General features: G+C 46.2%; 1 protein-coding gene across 4 annotated transcripts in view; it reads left to right on the top strand.

The window, feature by feature from the left end:
- The window catches only part of ZMYND12 (zinc finger MYND-type containing 12), a 37,926-nt gene extending 21,513 nt beyond the window's left edge, over positions 1–16,413 (top strand). For all 4 annotated transcript variants that reach the window (XM_058679739.1, XM_004591518.2, XM_058679745.1 and 1 more), the window contains 5 exons: positions 5,172–5,341; positions 8,876–8,998; positions 11,978–12,089; positions 12,839–12,988; positions 16,102–16,413. In XM_058679739.1, coding sequence (XP_058535722.1) covers positions 5,172–5,341; positions 8,876–8,998; positions 11,978–12,089; positions 12,839–12,988; positions 16,102–16,223 — 677 coding nt within the window. In that variant the 3' untranslated portion in view covers positions 16,224–16,413. The remainder of the gene's footprint in view (positions 1–5,171; positions 5,342–8,875; positions 8,999–11,977; positions 12,090–12,838; positions 12,989–16,101) is intronic.
- Positions 16,414–16,801: the final 388 nt, after the last annotated feature.

Raw genomic sequence — 16,801 nt, 5'->3', positions numbered from 1 at the left:
TGGCCAGCAATGTTGCTCATTTTCTTCTACCGTCCATGGTGTTGGCTATCCTCCGCATCCTCCTCAGTTGTCTGACATGTCTCCCATGTGCATCTGGGCATGCTGCCCACTGCACAGGATTTAGCAACTGAGGAGGCCCAGTTCTGACACATGCACTCCGTAATCAGATCACAGATCCTATGATTTTTCCCATGGTTGGAATTTTGAGTCCAGCAGTCCAGTTTTGGGGTCCCCAAAGAAACCTCACCAGAGGGAATGCCAGACCTGACTCCTATGTGTGCTAGCTGGTGCGAGGTCCGACTCTGTCCATCACCCATATCAGCCTGCACACACAGTGGTGGCTGCAGCCTCCCAGTCAGTTCTGTCCCCCAGTCCCATTTCTTATGCAAGCCAATGAATGCTGTGGCCCAGCCCATCCCTGCTTACCACACACTCAGCCCTCATATACACCATCAGGAACTGGAGTCCAGTTGGAGTGACCCCCAAAAGCCTTCACTAGGTCTACCTCCAGCCCTGGTTCCTGCGCATACCGATGTGTGCAGCAGATTGGTCCAGTCTGTCCCGCATCCCGTTTGACTCTCATACACGTCAATGTGTGTTGGAGCCTAGCTCAGCCCAACTGACCCCACTCTAGCCCACACTCATGCTGATACTGCCACCTGTCTAGCCAGGCCTGCCCCTCGCTCTAGTTCTCATACTCACTGTTGGAAGCTGCAGCATTTCAGAGGGTAACAGAGGGGTGCCCAAGTTTCTCAACTAGGCTCACTGCCAGTCCCAGATCTTGCATTTTCCGGGTGATACTGCAGTCTGGCCTGACAGGACTCACCCCCAGTCTAACCACCCGCTAGCCAATGCTGTGGCAAAGCTCGACCAGCTCACATTTACTCTGGCTAAGGCATGCATCAGTGAATATGATCATTTAGCTCAGCCTTTACAAACACTCTTGATCATATAAATTGAGAATATACTTCTATCTCGTCTTGAAAGATTCTTAAGACTGGAGATTTCCTTTTTTTTCCCTTTTAGCAAGAGTTTAGAATTTTAATTAAGTATAAATGACATTTTTTTTTTGTAACACTTCAAAGAAGTACCTATTCGTCTTCCCCACTCTTGTCAGCATTGTGGAGAAAGAAGAAGCAGGGTTCAAGTCTCAATTTTCCCTTCTCCCCCTCTTTTTGCTATTTAAAGATTTATTTATTTATTTGAAAGGCACATTTACACAGAGAGACACAGAGAGAAAATCTTCTACCTGCTGGTTCATTCCCTAGGTTGCCAGAACAACCAAGGTTGAGTCATACGAAGGCCAGGAGCCAGGAGCCAGGAGCTTCATATAGGTCTCCCACATGGGTGGCAGGGGCCCAAACTCATGGTTTATCCTCCACTTCTTTTCCCAGACCGTCACCAGGGAGCTGGGTGGGAAATAGAGCAGCCAGGACATGAACCATGCCCATATGGGATGCCAACATCACAGTTGATGGGATTACTCACTAAACTACGGCACCAATCCCTGAATCTCAGCTCTCTTTACTGATTGGATGATCCAGGCACCAAGCTTTTGATCAAGGTTCTCACACACACTGCTCCTTCTGTCAGGAGGTTCTTTCCTCCCTCATGCCTGGTTGACTTCCGTTTTTAAGTGTCTGCTTGAATGTCACCTCTCCACTTTTTCTTGGTCTCTGTTTTCTGCTTATTTCCATCATAGCATCTCATGTTTTTGTTTGTTTGTTTTTCTGTTTATTTCATTTGATGGTCAAGTTCCTTGAGATCAGGCACCTAGTAAAGTCATAGAGACTCAGTAAGTTAGGCGAATGGATGAGTTTTGTGTGAATGGATGAGTTTTCCTTCCCTTTGAATCCCTTCTGTGATAATTACTTCACAGTGCTGTTGACAGACTTAAATCGCAGATGCGGAGTGAGCATTGTGGTACAGTGGGTTAAGTCACCTTTCGAGATGCTCACAAACCCAACCAGAGGGCCTGGAATTGAGTCCTGCCTCTATTTTCAGTCCAGTTACTAATGACCCTGGGCAGCAGCTGGTGATGGCTCAAATACTTAGGTCGCTTGTGGGAGACCAGATAGGGTTCTTGGCTCCAGGCTTTGACCTGGCCCAAATGTGCCTATAGCTGATATTTGAGAAATGACACAACTAGAAGATTCTCTCTCTCTCTCTATTTCTCTCCCTGACTCTGCTTTTCAAATACATGAAAATCAGCAAACCAAAATTCATTGCAATCACAGATAGCAAATGCCTTGCACAGAGTATGGCAACTGGCAGGATCTCACTATATGCTGACTGCCTTAGCTTCCCCAGGTGCCCACAACCACGATCCTCGAGTGGTGTGTGACTGCTGTATTCCGTTTTCTTTTACTTTCTTCACTGAGTTCTGCCAAAGCTTCCTCCATATTGTCACCCAGATTGTCTCCAACCCAGCATATGCCTACTGTCTTACCCTTCAGGCAAATGCCACGGCTCCTTAAGTGGCTGTCCTTTGTGTCTGTCTATGGTTACCATCCCATGATGGGATTGCCTCACTTCCATTGTCCACCTCTTGTCTGCACCACATCTGCTTTAGCCTGTGCCACTGCAGGCAGGTTCTGTGTGTGCGGAGAGACACACTGAAACTCACCCATGCACTAGTTATGTCTTAGTGCTAAGGACCCATGGGCTAGCAGCAGCCCTTTGCTTATTCTCAGTGGCCTAGGATTACAACCAGAACAGAAAGACTGTTCACCTAGGAGCTGGGCCCAGGAGCAAGGACAAAGTGCTAGAGGGGAATTTATGGGGAGCTGTATTGTCATCTTCTAACCTACATTGTGGCCATCTCTGCGACAGTATCTCCCACACTTGGCACCCACAGCCTGCCTGTTCTCTATAGGATGCTCTAGCTCCAGTTTCCTTTCCAGCCCAGACAACTTCCCAAGAGAGGAAGCAGGAGGCAGGCAGCTGTTAGGGATTAAAGTTTTCAGTACAATGAGTGTCTGAATATCAGAATTAAATGTGATTTGCTTTAAAAATTTTATTTATTTATTTATTTACTTGTTTGAGTAGAACAGAGAAAGAAGAAAAAGAGAGAGGCAGGGAAAGAAAGAGGAGAGAGAGAAACAGAGCCGTTACTTGTTTACTCCTCAGATGCCTACAACAACTTGGGCCAGGAACCCAATCCAAGTCTTCCCCCACTGAAGACCTGCCTTCCTCTTATTCTTTTTAAAATTTATTTGTCTTAATTTTATGTAGAAGGCAGAGCTAGATAGATCGATGCATCTTCCATTTGCTGGTTCACTCCCCAGATTCCTGCAACAGGCCAGAACAGGCCAAGAATAGGAACCAGAAGCTTCTATCAAGTCTGCTGCTTGGGTGGTAGGAAGCCCAATGCCTCCCATGGTGTATTTGAGCAGGAAGCTGGATCCGAGGGAGAAAAGCCCAGCTCTGCCATCTACCTTTTTTAGCTTCATTTCCTAAGGCTCAAGTCCTTCACGCTGTGCTCCAGCATTGTGACCAAGCAGGGGTTCTCCAAGCCCGACTCTCTTGTTTCTGTGCTCCATGACTCCACCTGTGCTGTGACTTCAATCTGGGATGCCTTTCTTCTCTTGGCTTTCTGGGAAACTTTACTGATCCCCAAAACCTGGCTGGGACTTTGTTGATCACACCTCTCCCTCTCCATCTCACCCAGAGGATTACGTGTTGCCCATTTGCTGCCACTTCCAAAGCTGATGCTTGCTATTGTTGCACCTTACGAGTATGTGGTGTTATTAATCCAGGTGCTACAATGGGTTTCCCTGCCCATCTGTGTTTTTCAAGAGTCTTGGCTTTGATTCATATTTGAACCTTCATCACTCAACACAAGGCCTGGCACATAATAGTTATTAAGTAAGGATATATATTTAATTGAAATGTAATCCACACACTTTAAAAATTCATCCTTTTAAAGTGGAACTCAATGATTTTTCTGGTAGACTTACAAAGTTGTGTAAGCAACATCACTATCTAATTCCAGAATATGTTCATTACCCCTCATCCTATAACATCTTATAACTATCAGAAGTTGTTCCCCGTTAGTCATCCCCATACTACACCTGCTGGCCCTTAAGAACTCCTACTCTATGTCCCAGTAGATTTGCCATTTTTTTACATTTTATGTAAATGGAATCATGCAAATATGCAGTCTTTGTGTCTGATTTCTTTCACTGAATATAGTGCTTTCAAGCTTCAGCCACATTGTAGCATATACCAATAGTTCATTCCTTTTTATGGCTGGATAATATTTCACTTATGGATACAAATATTCCACATTGCATTCATTAGTTAATGGTCATTCGACTATTTTTGAAGATTTATTTATTTATTTCATCTACTTAAAAGGCAGAGAGAGGGAGAAAGAGAAAGAGAACTTCCATCCATTGCTTCCCTTTCCAAATGCCTGCAATATCCAGGACTGGGCCAGGCTACAGCCAGGAGCCAAGGACTAGCCTAAGTCTCTCACAGATGTGGCAGAAATCCACACTTGGGACCATCCTCTGCTGCCTTCCAGGGCACATTAGCAGGAAGCTGGATTGGAAGTGAAGTAGCCATGTCTTAAACCAACTGTCAGATATGGGATATGGGCAACGTAAGTAGTGGCTTAATCAACCACGTCATAACACCTGTCACTAATTTTTTTCTGGCTTTTACACATAGGCTGCTATGACTATCCCTACCCACGTTTTTGCATATCAATAAATATTTGAGGCATTGAGTAAATGAATGAATAAGTGATGACTGATACTTTTTTTTTTTTAAAGATTTTTATTGTTATTGGAAAGCTGGATATACAAAGAGAGGAGGAGAGACAGAGAGGAAGATCTTCCGTCCGATGATTCACTCCCCAAGTGAGCCGCAACGGGCCGGTGCGTGCCGATCCAATGCCGGGAACCAGGAACCTCTTCCGGGTTTCCCACGCGGGTGCAGGGTCCCAAAGCTTTGGGCCGTCCTCAACTGCCTTCCCAGGCCACAAGCAGGGAGCTGGATGGGAAGTGGAGCTGCCAGGATTAGAACCGGTGCCCATATGGGATCCCGGTGCGTTCAAGGCGAGGACTTTAGCCGCTAGGCCACGCTGTCAGGCCTGATGACTGATACTTCATCCATATTCTTTGGCTCGGATCTGAATCATGATCTTCTGTACTTCTTTGGGGCAGGTCTGGGCCGGATCATTCAGGCTGAAGAATATCTGTCCCAAGCCCAGTGGACTGTCCTCAAATCAACCCATTGTAGTAATGCCATCCATTCTTTACTGCATCGGAACCTTGGACTTCTCTACATGGCTAAGGAAAATTATGAGGACGCCCGCTATCACTTGGCCAATGATGTAAGCAAATTCAGTCCTAACCCCTACACAGCCCTGAGAAAAGCAAATTCTATTTTTTTTTTTAATTGGAAAGTCAGACATACAGAGAGAAGAGACAGAGAGGAAGATCTTCCCTCCGAATGTTCACTCCCCAAGCAGTCGCAACAGCCGGAGCTGAGCCAGTCCGAAGCCAGGAGCTTCTTACATGTCTCTCACGAGAGTGCAGGTTCCCAAGGCTTTGGGCCGTTGTCAACTGCTTTCCCAGACCACAGGCAGGGAGCTGGATGGGAAGTGGGGCCACTGGGATTAGAACCGGTGACCATATGGGATCCCGGCGTGTTCAAGGCGAGGTCCTTAACCACTATGCTATCGTACCAGGCCCCAAATTCTATTTTTTTAATTGAGCATTTCACTAGCACATTTTGCTTACAGCTTACCATTTGGTGGGGGAAAAAGCAAGGACATACTTCTAAGGAGCTGAGTTCAAGCTTTCCTACCTCCCAACTCTTCAACTCTGGCCCTGTCATGTCTTTCCAAGCCTTGGATGCTCTGAGGAAGCAAAAAGAGGGTTAGAACAAGAACACATTTCAGAAGAGTTTCACTTCTTTTTGTTTTTAAAGATTTTATTTATTTTTATTGGAAAGTCAGATATACAGAGAAGAGGAGAGACAGAGAGGAAGATCTTCTATCTACTGATTCATTCTCCAAGTGGTCGCAACAGCCAGAACTGAGCCTATCAGAAGGCAGTAGCCAGGAGCTTCTTCTGGATCTCCCATGCAGGTCCAAGGTCCCAAGGCTTTGGGCCATCCTTACTGCTTTCCCAAGCTACAAGCACAGAGCTGGATGGGAAGTGGGGCCGCAGGGACACAAACTGGCGCCTGTATGGGATCCTGGTATGTGAAAGGAAAGGACTATAGCCACCAGGCTGCAGTACCAGGCTGAAGGGTTTCACTTCTTGCCCCCAGCTCTGTTGTTTCACTAGTCGCGTAGTCTTGGATAAATATATCACAAGATAGAAATTATACAATAATCTTTGTCCTATGAAATCATCACGAAGGTTAATAACAGTATAATTTGTAAACAGTAGTTTGGCTGTTATTTTAAAAAATAACTTTATAGTTTCCACTTTAGAATATTATCATTAAACATCAATGAACTAGGTACTTAAAAACACTTTATAAAGTACAAAATTCTGTGTATACATTGCATAAGAATCAGAATAATAAATTAGTTGTTCTTCTCAAACTTGGGAGGCTTTCAGTCTTGGAAAGTGTTATCAGGAGCCATTGCAATGGCTCAACCAGCTAATCCTACACCTCTATGCTCTGGCATCCCATATGGGCACTGGTTCATGTCCCAACTGCTCCACTTCCTATCCAGCTCCCTGCTTGCGGTCTGGGAAAGCAAAGGAGGATGACCAAAAGCCTTGGAACCCTGCCCCTGCATGGGAGACCTAGAAGAAGCTCCTGGCTCCTGGCTTCAGATCGTCTCATTTCTGGCCGTTTTGGACACTTGGGGAGTGAACCAGTGGATGGAAGATCTTCCTCTCTGTCTTTCCTTGTCTTTGTAAATCTATCTTTCCAATGAAAATAAATAAATCTTTCAAGAAGTGTTACTAGTAAGAAAAGGTCCTGAGTCTGAGGTGTGGGCTGAGTTAGGATCAGTTTGCTTTCCCCATGTGGGTTGGTGATTTTATGTCCTTCTCCACTGGACAACCCTCCCTCTAGGGCCTACAGAAGCCCATAAATGTACTCTGAGGCTGTCTGTTTCTCCATATTCACCATCCCAAACCCATGCTCTGTCCTCCTCTATACCATGAGAGGGTGACTTTTGGGAATGACACAATCTGGATTCCATTGTTCTCTGGCATTGATTGGGTTTGGGAAATGAGAGGCATAGTGGGGGTTGAGGCGGAGAGTGAGAGGGTGGCATGTTTACCCTCTGTTGCCTTAGTGCTGCACCCCAGCCCTGGCAGGGGCAGTGTTCCTTCCTCTCTCCTTCTGTAGCCCGAGGTCTGACCAGGCCCTGGTAATCCTGACCTTGTCGGGTGCCGGGATGGTAATAGCATCTGGATGTTGGTAGTCCCTGGTGCCTCACTAGTCATTACTGGTTCTTTAACCATTTCTTATCTTGAACAACTCTTTCCATAAAATACCTTCACGTACTTTTTCTGAGGATGCCACCTCTTTGCCCTGGCCATGAAGGAGATGCACTACTTCCTTTGCGCTTCTCTGTATTGTGCATCCTCCACGCCATCCAGCATGGGCGCGCTCTGTCTTGAGGTGGACCACACAGTAGAGACTAGATAAGCACAAAGTTCTCAGCCAAGCTGTAAAATGTACACATTTATTGATTCATGCCTTAAACGCTCCCATTTTAAGTGCTCAATTCCATGGTTTTTAGAAAATTCAGAGTTATGCTAACATCAGCACTAGCTAGTCCTGGAAACCTTCCAGCACCTCACATTGCTCCCAAATAATCCATTTGTGGTGATTTCCCATTTCCAGGGCAGGCCCAGACAAGCTTTTTCTGTCTCTATTGATTTTCCCTCTCTGAATACTTTATATAAACATATGGTCTTTTGTATCTGACTTCTTTCATCTACCACAATTATGAGATGTGTCCACCTTGCTACATGCTTTTTTTCTTTTCTTTTTTCTTTTTTTAAAGATTTACTTATTTTTATTACAAAGTCAGATATGCAGAGAGGAGGAGAGACAAAGAGGAAGATCTTCCATCTGATGATTCACTCCTCAAGTGACTGCAACGGCCGGTACTTTGCTGATCCGAAGCCAGGAGCCAGGAACTTCCTCTAGGTCTCCTACACAGGTGCAGGCTCCCAAAGCTTTGGGCCGTCCTTGACTACTTTCCCAGGCCACAGGCAGGGAGCTGGATGGGAAGTGGAGCTGCCGGGATTAGAACAGGCATCCATATGGGATCCTGGCACTTTCCAGGCGAGGACATTAGACACTAGGCCACCACGCCGGACCCCCTCTTTTTCTGTTTTGAGCAGTAGTAGTCTATCATCTGGGTGTACCATGTTGTTTTACCCAAGAACCAACTGATGGGCATTCCAATGGTTTGCAAATTGGTTACTGTGAATAATGCTGCCATCAACACTGGTATCCAAGTCTTTGTGTGAGCATGTGTTTTTAGTTCTCTTGAGTCAGCACCTAGAGGAGGATTTACAAAGACACCTAGCTACTCGTAACTTTTGGGGACCTGACAAACTCCACAGAGGCGTCAATGATGCACAAGGATTCCATTTGCTCCACTCTTCACCCACACTTTTCACTTTCTGTCTTTCTGGTTATAGTCACTTTAGTGGGTGGGAAGTGATCTCTCTCTGTGGTTTTATTTTGTGTGTTCCCAAGGACTGTTAGGCGTTTTGTCCTGTGCTTGCTAACCATTTGAAGTTCCTTTTGGAAGAATATGTATTCAGAAGGCTGTGGAATTCTCTGAAAGTTTTTTAAATGCACTATGTATCCAAGTCTTTAATCAGATATGTGATTTGCAAAGTGGGCCGAAGTGTTCTCCTTCTTCCTTTGGCTGTAGATTTATTTTGCCAGCTGTGCATTTGGAACAGATGACATCAGGACCTCAGGAGGGTACTTCCATCTGGCCAACATCTTCTACGGTCTCAAGAAGTTGGAGCTGGCAGACACGTTGTACTCCAAGGTGAGCTGGGTAAAGTGGCGACAGAACCTTGACCTTCCGCCACTTGCCGGAGTCCAGCTCCAGCCTGGGTTTCGGAACTCGGGAAGGGTGCGTGGACGAGGCGCAGAAAGAAAGAGACGGACCACTAGGATTCCATGATGATAGTGGACACGGCAATAAAGCCGTCCGCTTTCAGTTAAACTCTGGCTCAGACTTTCCACGTCATGGTCAAGTGGGTGTTTCTAAGGACAACCATGCCATCTGCTTTATCCAAAAACAATAGGAATTCCTGCTACAATTCTTATCCTACAACCTAATCTTGTATTACAAAGAAAAGGAGAACCTAAAGATTAAGGAAAGGATGAAACCCTAAACACAGGTCCCTTGATTAGCATAAGGTCAATGGGGACACCCAAAACAGTAGGAATAATAGAAGGCCCTTTTGTAAGACATTGACATTAACCTCCAAGTTCACATTGTATAAAAAGCCAGTCTCACAATAACGAAAATGCCTGGACAGATTAGAATTCTTCCGATGAGCCAGCATAGTAGGCACGGCGAATGTCCAAGCGAAAAGCACTGACACATGGAGACCATGGTGGTGGTAGAAGTGCTGGGAGCGGCCTGCTCCTAAGCCTCCTTATTACATATTATCTCCTCTTCCCCCTAAGTCCATTAACAGGACAATAGGACGTCAATGAGTCTGCAAAGGCCAGGTGCTACTGCCTTAGGCCTGATTCCTGAGTGCTCAGCTAAAGCAATGTAAATCAGCTCCACAGCCCACAACATATTCCCCCTTCTGTATTAAAGCAGACTTGAATGCGCCTGTCTTAGGTTGTGGACTCTCAGGTTTGACAGCCTTACCCGTCATGGGGAATCTCCGTAGCATGACGGAGTCCCTGTCTTAGGTCGGTCCGTTCCTGTGTCCATCTTACCCGTCACTGGCTGCCTTTCAACGTGTTGTCTGCTGCAGCTGGCAAACCTGTTCCAGGGCTAGGAGTGATATCAATTGAGTAGCAATGAGCAAACACCAGTTCCCGGGCTTGGGAAAACAAAGCACTTCACAGGTGAAACATATATAAAAGGCACAATGGGAGACAAGAGGCCATGAACTTAGGAGCAACACAGCTCAGTAGCAATGAGCAGACAGCAGTTCCCAGGCTTGGGAAAACATTTTGCACTTGCATAGATGATACACCAGGAATGCATACAATACAACAGAAAGGCATACGATGGAGTACAAATGGTGTCAACCCATTCATGAGAAATGTTCTATAAAGAAAGTCTCAGAGAGATGAAATGACTTGCTCAAGCTCACATATCCTGACACATGATACACCCCACATTTTCCTTCCCACATGACGTACCTCACTTTTTTTCTTCCCATCTCTTCACTATTAAAATAGAGTAATCCCTACTATCCACAGGATGATAACAAAAAATGAGTCATGACTCAATATGAATGAAACTCCTCCAAACAGCCAAGGGCATGCATTGTAAACACACACATGTGGCCCAGGGCAGTGGCTTAAAGGCTAAAGTCCTCACCTTGAATGCACTGGCATGGCATCCCATATGGGTGCTGGTTCTAATCCTGGGGGTCCCATTTTCCCATCCAGCTCCCTGCATGTGACCTGAGAAAGCAGTCGGGGACAGCCCAAAGCCTTGGGAGCCTGCACCCGTGTAGGAGACTGGAGGAAGTTCCTGGCTCCTGGCTTCGGATCAGCAAAGTGCCAGCCATTGCGGTCACTTGAGGAGTGAATCATTGGACGGAAGATATTCCTCTCTGTCTGACCCTGCAATAAAAATAAATAAATCTTTAAAAAAAAACAAAAAACCACACAGCTGCACACTCAGGTGGGCATGTTGAGGTGTGTGATAGAGCAGAAGAGCTTTCCAAGTGATTAGAGACATAAGAGAGCCTGCTGGGCATTTAGCCTAGGGGTTAAGATGCTAGCTGGGATACCACATCCCACACTGGAGTACCTGGGTTTGGTGCCCAACTCCAGCTTTCTGCTAATTAATACCCTTGGCGGCATCAGTGATGACTCAAATAATAGAGTTTCTGCCACCTGAGTGGGAAACATGGATTGAGTTCTGGTTCCTGGCTTAGTCTGGCCCAGTTCTGCCATTACAGCTACTCTGGGGGGGGGGGGGGGGTTGATGGGAACTCTTTGTCTCTGTCTTTCAAATAAATATATAAAAGTTTTATTGTTTAAAAAAAATGAGAGTGTAGTCATGTACCCTTAATAACAGGAACACGTTCTTAAGAAATTCATCCTTGGGAAATTTTATCGTTTGTGAGAAAAAGAATGTAGTGAGATCATTAGGAAATATAACTTTGTGGGATCACTGTCATTATGCAGTGTATTGTCATCTGGAACACTGCATCGTGCATGGCTGTACTTTCAAATTTCTATCTTCTGGTCTATTAAATTTCTGGTGTATTAAAATATCAGTTATGTTGATTCAATAACACCTCACTTAGAAAGTAACCATAGGCTGTCACACTATGACTGTTGATTCTATTTATTGCCCACTTCTCAGGAAGAGGCATTTTTGCTGTAGCAGAAATATAGAAGCTGTGGAGTCAGACAGACCTGAGTTTACATCCTGGCTATGCCACTTAACAGGTCTTACCAGAAATCAAGCACATCTTACCCTCTCTTAGCCTCAGTTGACTTATAGTTAAAGTGGAAATAGTAACATTATCACCCCCTCCCCCAACCCAACGAGATGTGAAGCTGTGAAGGTTTGGTGTTGCGTGTGTTCTACAAAAGGTAGCCATTGCTGTTAAGACCTTTCCTGGCTGCTTGTGGCTGAGCCTGCCACCTGCCAGGGCAGCCGGTGACCTTCACACTCCCTTTGATCCAGGCTGTTAGGGCTGCTGGACTCCCACTGTCTCCAGGTGCAATGAAAGAGGAGACCTGGCCTCCCCACCTGGCGGTCAAACGGCTATGATCTGGCTTGCTTGATTGACTGCTGTTTCCTTCCCAACAGGTCTCTGAGATCTGGTATAAATATTTAAACGACCACTATCAAGCCCTCTCACAGGCTCGCGCCCAACAGATGGATTTGCTAGGCAAGCAGTTTGTGAATGACACTGGCCTGGGTAAGTGGGAGAGCAGTGACTTCATCCCATCCACTTCTCAAGCCTCGCCCCTGCTCCCTGCATTCATCTCCATCCTCTGCCCGGGTTTGCCCTGACCAATACCAGCCAGAGTTCAGATCACTGGCATTCCACACACCTTTCAGGGGGGAGGAAAAGCCGCGTGAGAGCTCCTGGGATTTTGCCCCAACATCCTTTTCTTGAACAAGACCTTTCCAGGGTCAGCAAGCTCCATGCAGCAGTTGTGCTCCTGTTGTACTTCAGTGCTTTCCCCTTCATGCGTGATGACCTCCTCAGTGGCAGGGCTTCTGGACGGTGACCAAAGAGAGAGTGGACATCAGTGGACAAAATCCTAAACAGAATTCATCATCCCACGTGGGGAAGCAGGAAGGCTCCAGCACTGCTGTGGTGCGAGACTCCTCAGTTCCCTGCTCTCCCTCTTAGCTGTAGAGTGGGGGCTGAAGTGGGCCCAAGGGGTTCCATTCGTGACAAATGCCTTGTTTGTAGGAGCACAAAAAGCCTAGCATCCAGGACTCTGCACGAGAGACATCTCAGCCACTTTGAGGCCTGAGGGAGTGAATGTCTCTCAGGGTTTCCCTGAAACTGAAGGCTAGGGGAAACTGACAGCTGGGAGCTGTCCCATGGCTGCTGCTCAGGGGTGATACTGATGGGCCTGGGCTGTTGGCTGGAAAGCACCCACAGGTCAGGCACCCTCAAAGTCTGTCTTGCCTTCCCGTCCCCTTCCCTTACAGATGAAGCCCAGGAAGCAGAAGCCATTCGGGTGCTGACTTGCATCTTGAACATTCGAGAATCTACAGTGGACCAAGCCCCCCACAAAACTGTCTTCATTCTGAAAACCCTGGCCATGCTTTACTACCTGATGATGAATTTTTCAAAGGCAAGTGTCCTGGTAAAATCTGCCTGTGCAATAGCCAAACTCTGCTCCATTTTGCCCAATTCCACTGGCTTCTGTCTTGAGCAAGTACCTAGCTTGTTTGTTGAGTGCAGCCCTCGTAACCAAGCCTGGATTGACTCCTTCCTCCAGGGAGCCTTCCCAGAGGTGCATAGAAGAGCTGAGCCTGGGCCATGGCAGAAAGCCGGGGGAGCTCTGGAGAGTCCTCCAAGGAATGGGATAGCAGCTCCGACTGCACTTGGACACAGGCATCCGGATTGCTGCAGGGGCAAGTGATGAGGATGGTCACTGGTTTGGCTTTCTTTGAAGATCTATTTGTTTGTTTGAAAGGCAGAGTGTGAGAGAGAAATAGAGATCTTCTATTCACTGGTTCATTTTCCAAATGGACAAAATGGCTGGAGCTGGATCAGGCTGAAGCCAGGAACTTGGAAATCCATCTGGGTCTCCCATGTGGGTGTCAAGGACCCAAGCACTTGAGTGTATGAGAAGGGAACTTGATTGGGAGCTGAGTAGGCCAGAACTCAGATCAGCACTGCGCTATGGGATGCTGGCATCACCGGCTGCATCACGACCTCCAAGTCACAGTTTTGGTTATTTGCTTAGGACCTTTACATAATTGGTATATTTAATCTATCAATCTTATGAAATTGAGTTTTTAAATTGCCTTCATCTTATAGATAAGGAAACTGAGGAATTGTCTAATTTCCTACAGAGAGCAAATGGTGTGTATCTCTGGTTTATTGTCTGTTTGATTGACTCAGTCATTCAAATATTTGCTAGATTTCTAGCATGTGTAAGGCACCAACCTAGGGACTGGGGACATGGTGGTGAACAGCCAGGTAAGCTCTCTATCTCTCTGGAACTTAGATTTTTTTTGGAGGAGGGAAAGTCACATAGACAAGTAAGTATATAAGAATATAATCGAAGTTTCAGAGAGAGACAAGTCCGATAAAGAGAAGTAAAGGAAGTGGGAGAATATGGGTTGTGTTGGTTGAAAGAGGCCTTTCCATGCAGATGATATGGGAAAACATAAGGCTTGCTTTCTTTCCTCCTTCTTTCCTTTTTTAAAAAAAGATTCATTTGTTTTTATTGCAAATGCAGATTTACAGAGAGAAGGAGAGAAAAATCTGTACACTGGTTCACTCCCCAAATGGCTGTAACAGCCAGAACTGAGCTGAGCAGGAGCTGGGAGCCAGGAGCTTCTTCCGGGTCTCCCACATGGGTACAGGTTCCCAAGGACTTTAGCTATCCGCTGCTTTCCCAGGCCACAAACAGGGAGCTGGATGGGAAGTGGAGCGGTCAGGACATGAATCGGTGCCCATATAGAAGAACCCCAACGCATACAAGGCAAGGATTTAGGCACCGACCCACCATGCTGAGCCCCATTTTTTTCTTTCTTTTGCAAACTTTGCTGTGCACCTGCTGAACTCAAGGGCCTGGGGTTCATAATCAGGTGCTATAATGAAGTGCAGTAGTGAATCCCAGGGCATTGTGGGAACTCAGGAGAGGGGCATAACCCCTGTCTGAATTAGTGCTAGGAATGGTCAGGAAATAGGTAAATATTTCCATTTAGTTTTCCAAATTTATATTGAGCACACCCCTTTTCTTTTTTTATGATTTATTTATTTTCATTGGAAAGGCAGATTTACAGAGAGAAAGGGAGGTAGAAAGATCTTCTTTTCATTGGTTTACGTCAACAATGCCCGTAACAACCAGAGCTGTGTCGATCTGAAGCCAGGAGCCAGTAGATTCTTCCAGTCTCCTATGCTGGTGCGGAGCCCCAAGGTGTTAGGCCATTCTCTCTGCTTTCCCAGGCCATAGTAGGGAACTGGATGGGAAGTGGAGAGCCAGCGCATGAACTGGCACCCATCTGGGACCCCAGCACTTTGAGGTAGAGGATTAACCAGTTGAGCTGTTGTGCCAGGTCCCCAGATGATGAATTCTGCAAAGGCAAGTGTCCTGGTAAGTCTAGGATCAAGTTTCCCTCTGCATATCCAATGAGGTCATTGCCCCAGAACGTGTTGAACGCCTTAGAGCTGCAAGAACTGTAGAAAAAAATGCATCTCTGACCATCTCTCCTCCAGGTCTCTGTCAGCTGTCTTCCCAGCCTCCCTAAGACTGTGGGCCCCTCCTACTCCCTCTAATGCTTCAAATCTCCCTGTCTCACTTGATCTTTTTTTTCCCTTGGCATTTATCACTGTTTCAAGTACTATCTTGTTTTGTTGGTTTATCTTATTTATCCTTTCTCCCTTACTATATTGTGAAGAGAGGAATTTTTACCTACTATCATAGTACTTGAAACATAAAGCCCTTCAGGAAATATGTATAGGAAGTCAGGAAGGCAAGGAGGAAGAAATGAGCCAGAGACTATACCAAGGTGCCCTGTGAGGCTCTGTCAATCACGTGGCCTCCACAGTGGTAACTGCCTGGTGATACCTGTGACCTCTGTGCCTCCCATGGCTGGCCCACCGGGCTCTGGCTGAGTTCCTACAAAATTTCACTTTGCTACAAAGAGGTACTTCGTTTGTAAAGGCAGGTGGGTTTTTCTGCCCTCCATCCCGCCACACCCAGCACAGGTATGGCTAGCTGTAAGGGCTCAGTGTGTGTTCATAGGGTTTTTACATATTTCTTAAAATACTTATTTGAAAGGCAGAATTACTCTGTGTGTGTGTGTGTGTGTGTGTGTGTGTGTGTGTGTTTGAGAGACACCGAGAGACACAGAGAGAAAGATTCTTCATCTGCTGGTTCACTTTTGAAATGGCTGCAATGGAAGCCACCAACTCTCAGGTATCCCATATAGGTTCCGGATCCCAAGGCTTTGGGGTCATCCTCCACTGCTTTGCCAAGCCACAAGCAGGGAGCTAGATCCGAAATGGAGCAGCTGGGACTCAAGCCAGTGCGCACATGGGATACTCTTGGGCACTGCTGGTGATAGCTGTGCCACAGCACCTGCCCCCAAAGTTCATGGGTGTCAAGAGCTCATCAACAGTATGAAAAGATCAGTTCTCTCCTATGCAACTAGAGTTAGAACTGGGTTTCTTCCCAATGTTCTGCCCTCCCTGTGACAGTTGCCTTTTGTCATTATGTTTCTGTTTCAGGCAGAGGAATATGCCATGCAAGCCCTCGGGCTTGTCAGAGACTATCATCTCGATGTCCAGGAGGAAAACACCATTCAGGAGTTGCTGAGTCTCATCTTAGCTGAAGAGAATCAACCCATCACTTAGTGATCAATGGGCTTTGCATCAGGGGTATTTGAGGGACAACTGAGTCTTGCCCAACTGCTTGGAGGCACTTTGGGTGACTGGACTCTGCCTTCCTTGGGGCCTGTACACACAACTGGTTTTATTCTTATGCTGCCTGTTGCTGGAGTGTAGAGCTTTAGGCACAGAGAGCAGTAAAACTCTTAATTGATCAGGACCTTTGTACCTAGTGTTCCATGACTTTTTACCTCCCCCAGTCACATGTAGTCAAATCTCTAACAAGGTATTTATAATTAACCTGCAAATACAGTAGTCTCTCAGGGATGCATGTTGCACAGCTGTGTGCTTAAATGAGGAGGTAGGAAATAGAGCTGTATTGAAATAAACACTGACTGTTCTACTGGAGTTAAGCAAGCATTGGTCTGTGGTCAGATTGTGATGAAGTAGCCGTTATAATTCCTATAGCAGTCACTAAGAAAATACTATCAACAGAGGGCTTAAAAATATTGCATAGGAAACTTTCACAGCAAAAGAAGTCAGTAAAGGAGGGCCAGAAGAATGGACGTGAGACATAAAAATCATGCGATGCATCAACCAGCCAT

Source organism: Ochotona princeps, chromosome 2, assembly GCF_030435755.1.
Source record: "Ochotona princeps isolate mOchPri1 chromosome 2, mOchPri1.hap1, whole genome shotgun sequence".
Taxonomy (NCBI): Eukaryota; Metazoa; Chordata; class Mammalia; order Lagomorpha; family Ochotonidae; genus Ochotona; species Ochotona princeps.
Note: the sequence above shows the minus strand (reverse complement) of the source record. Positions and strands in the feature narration are given on the sequence as shown.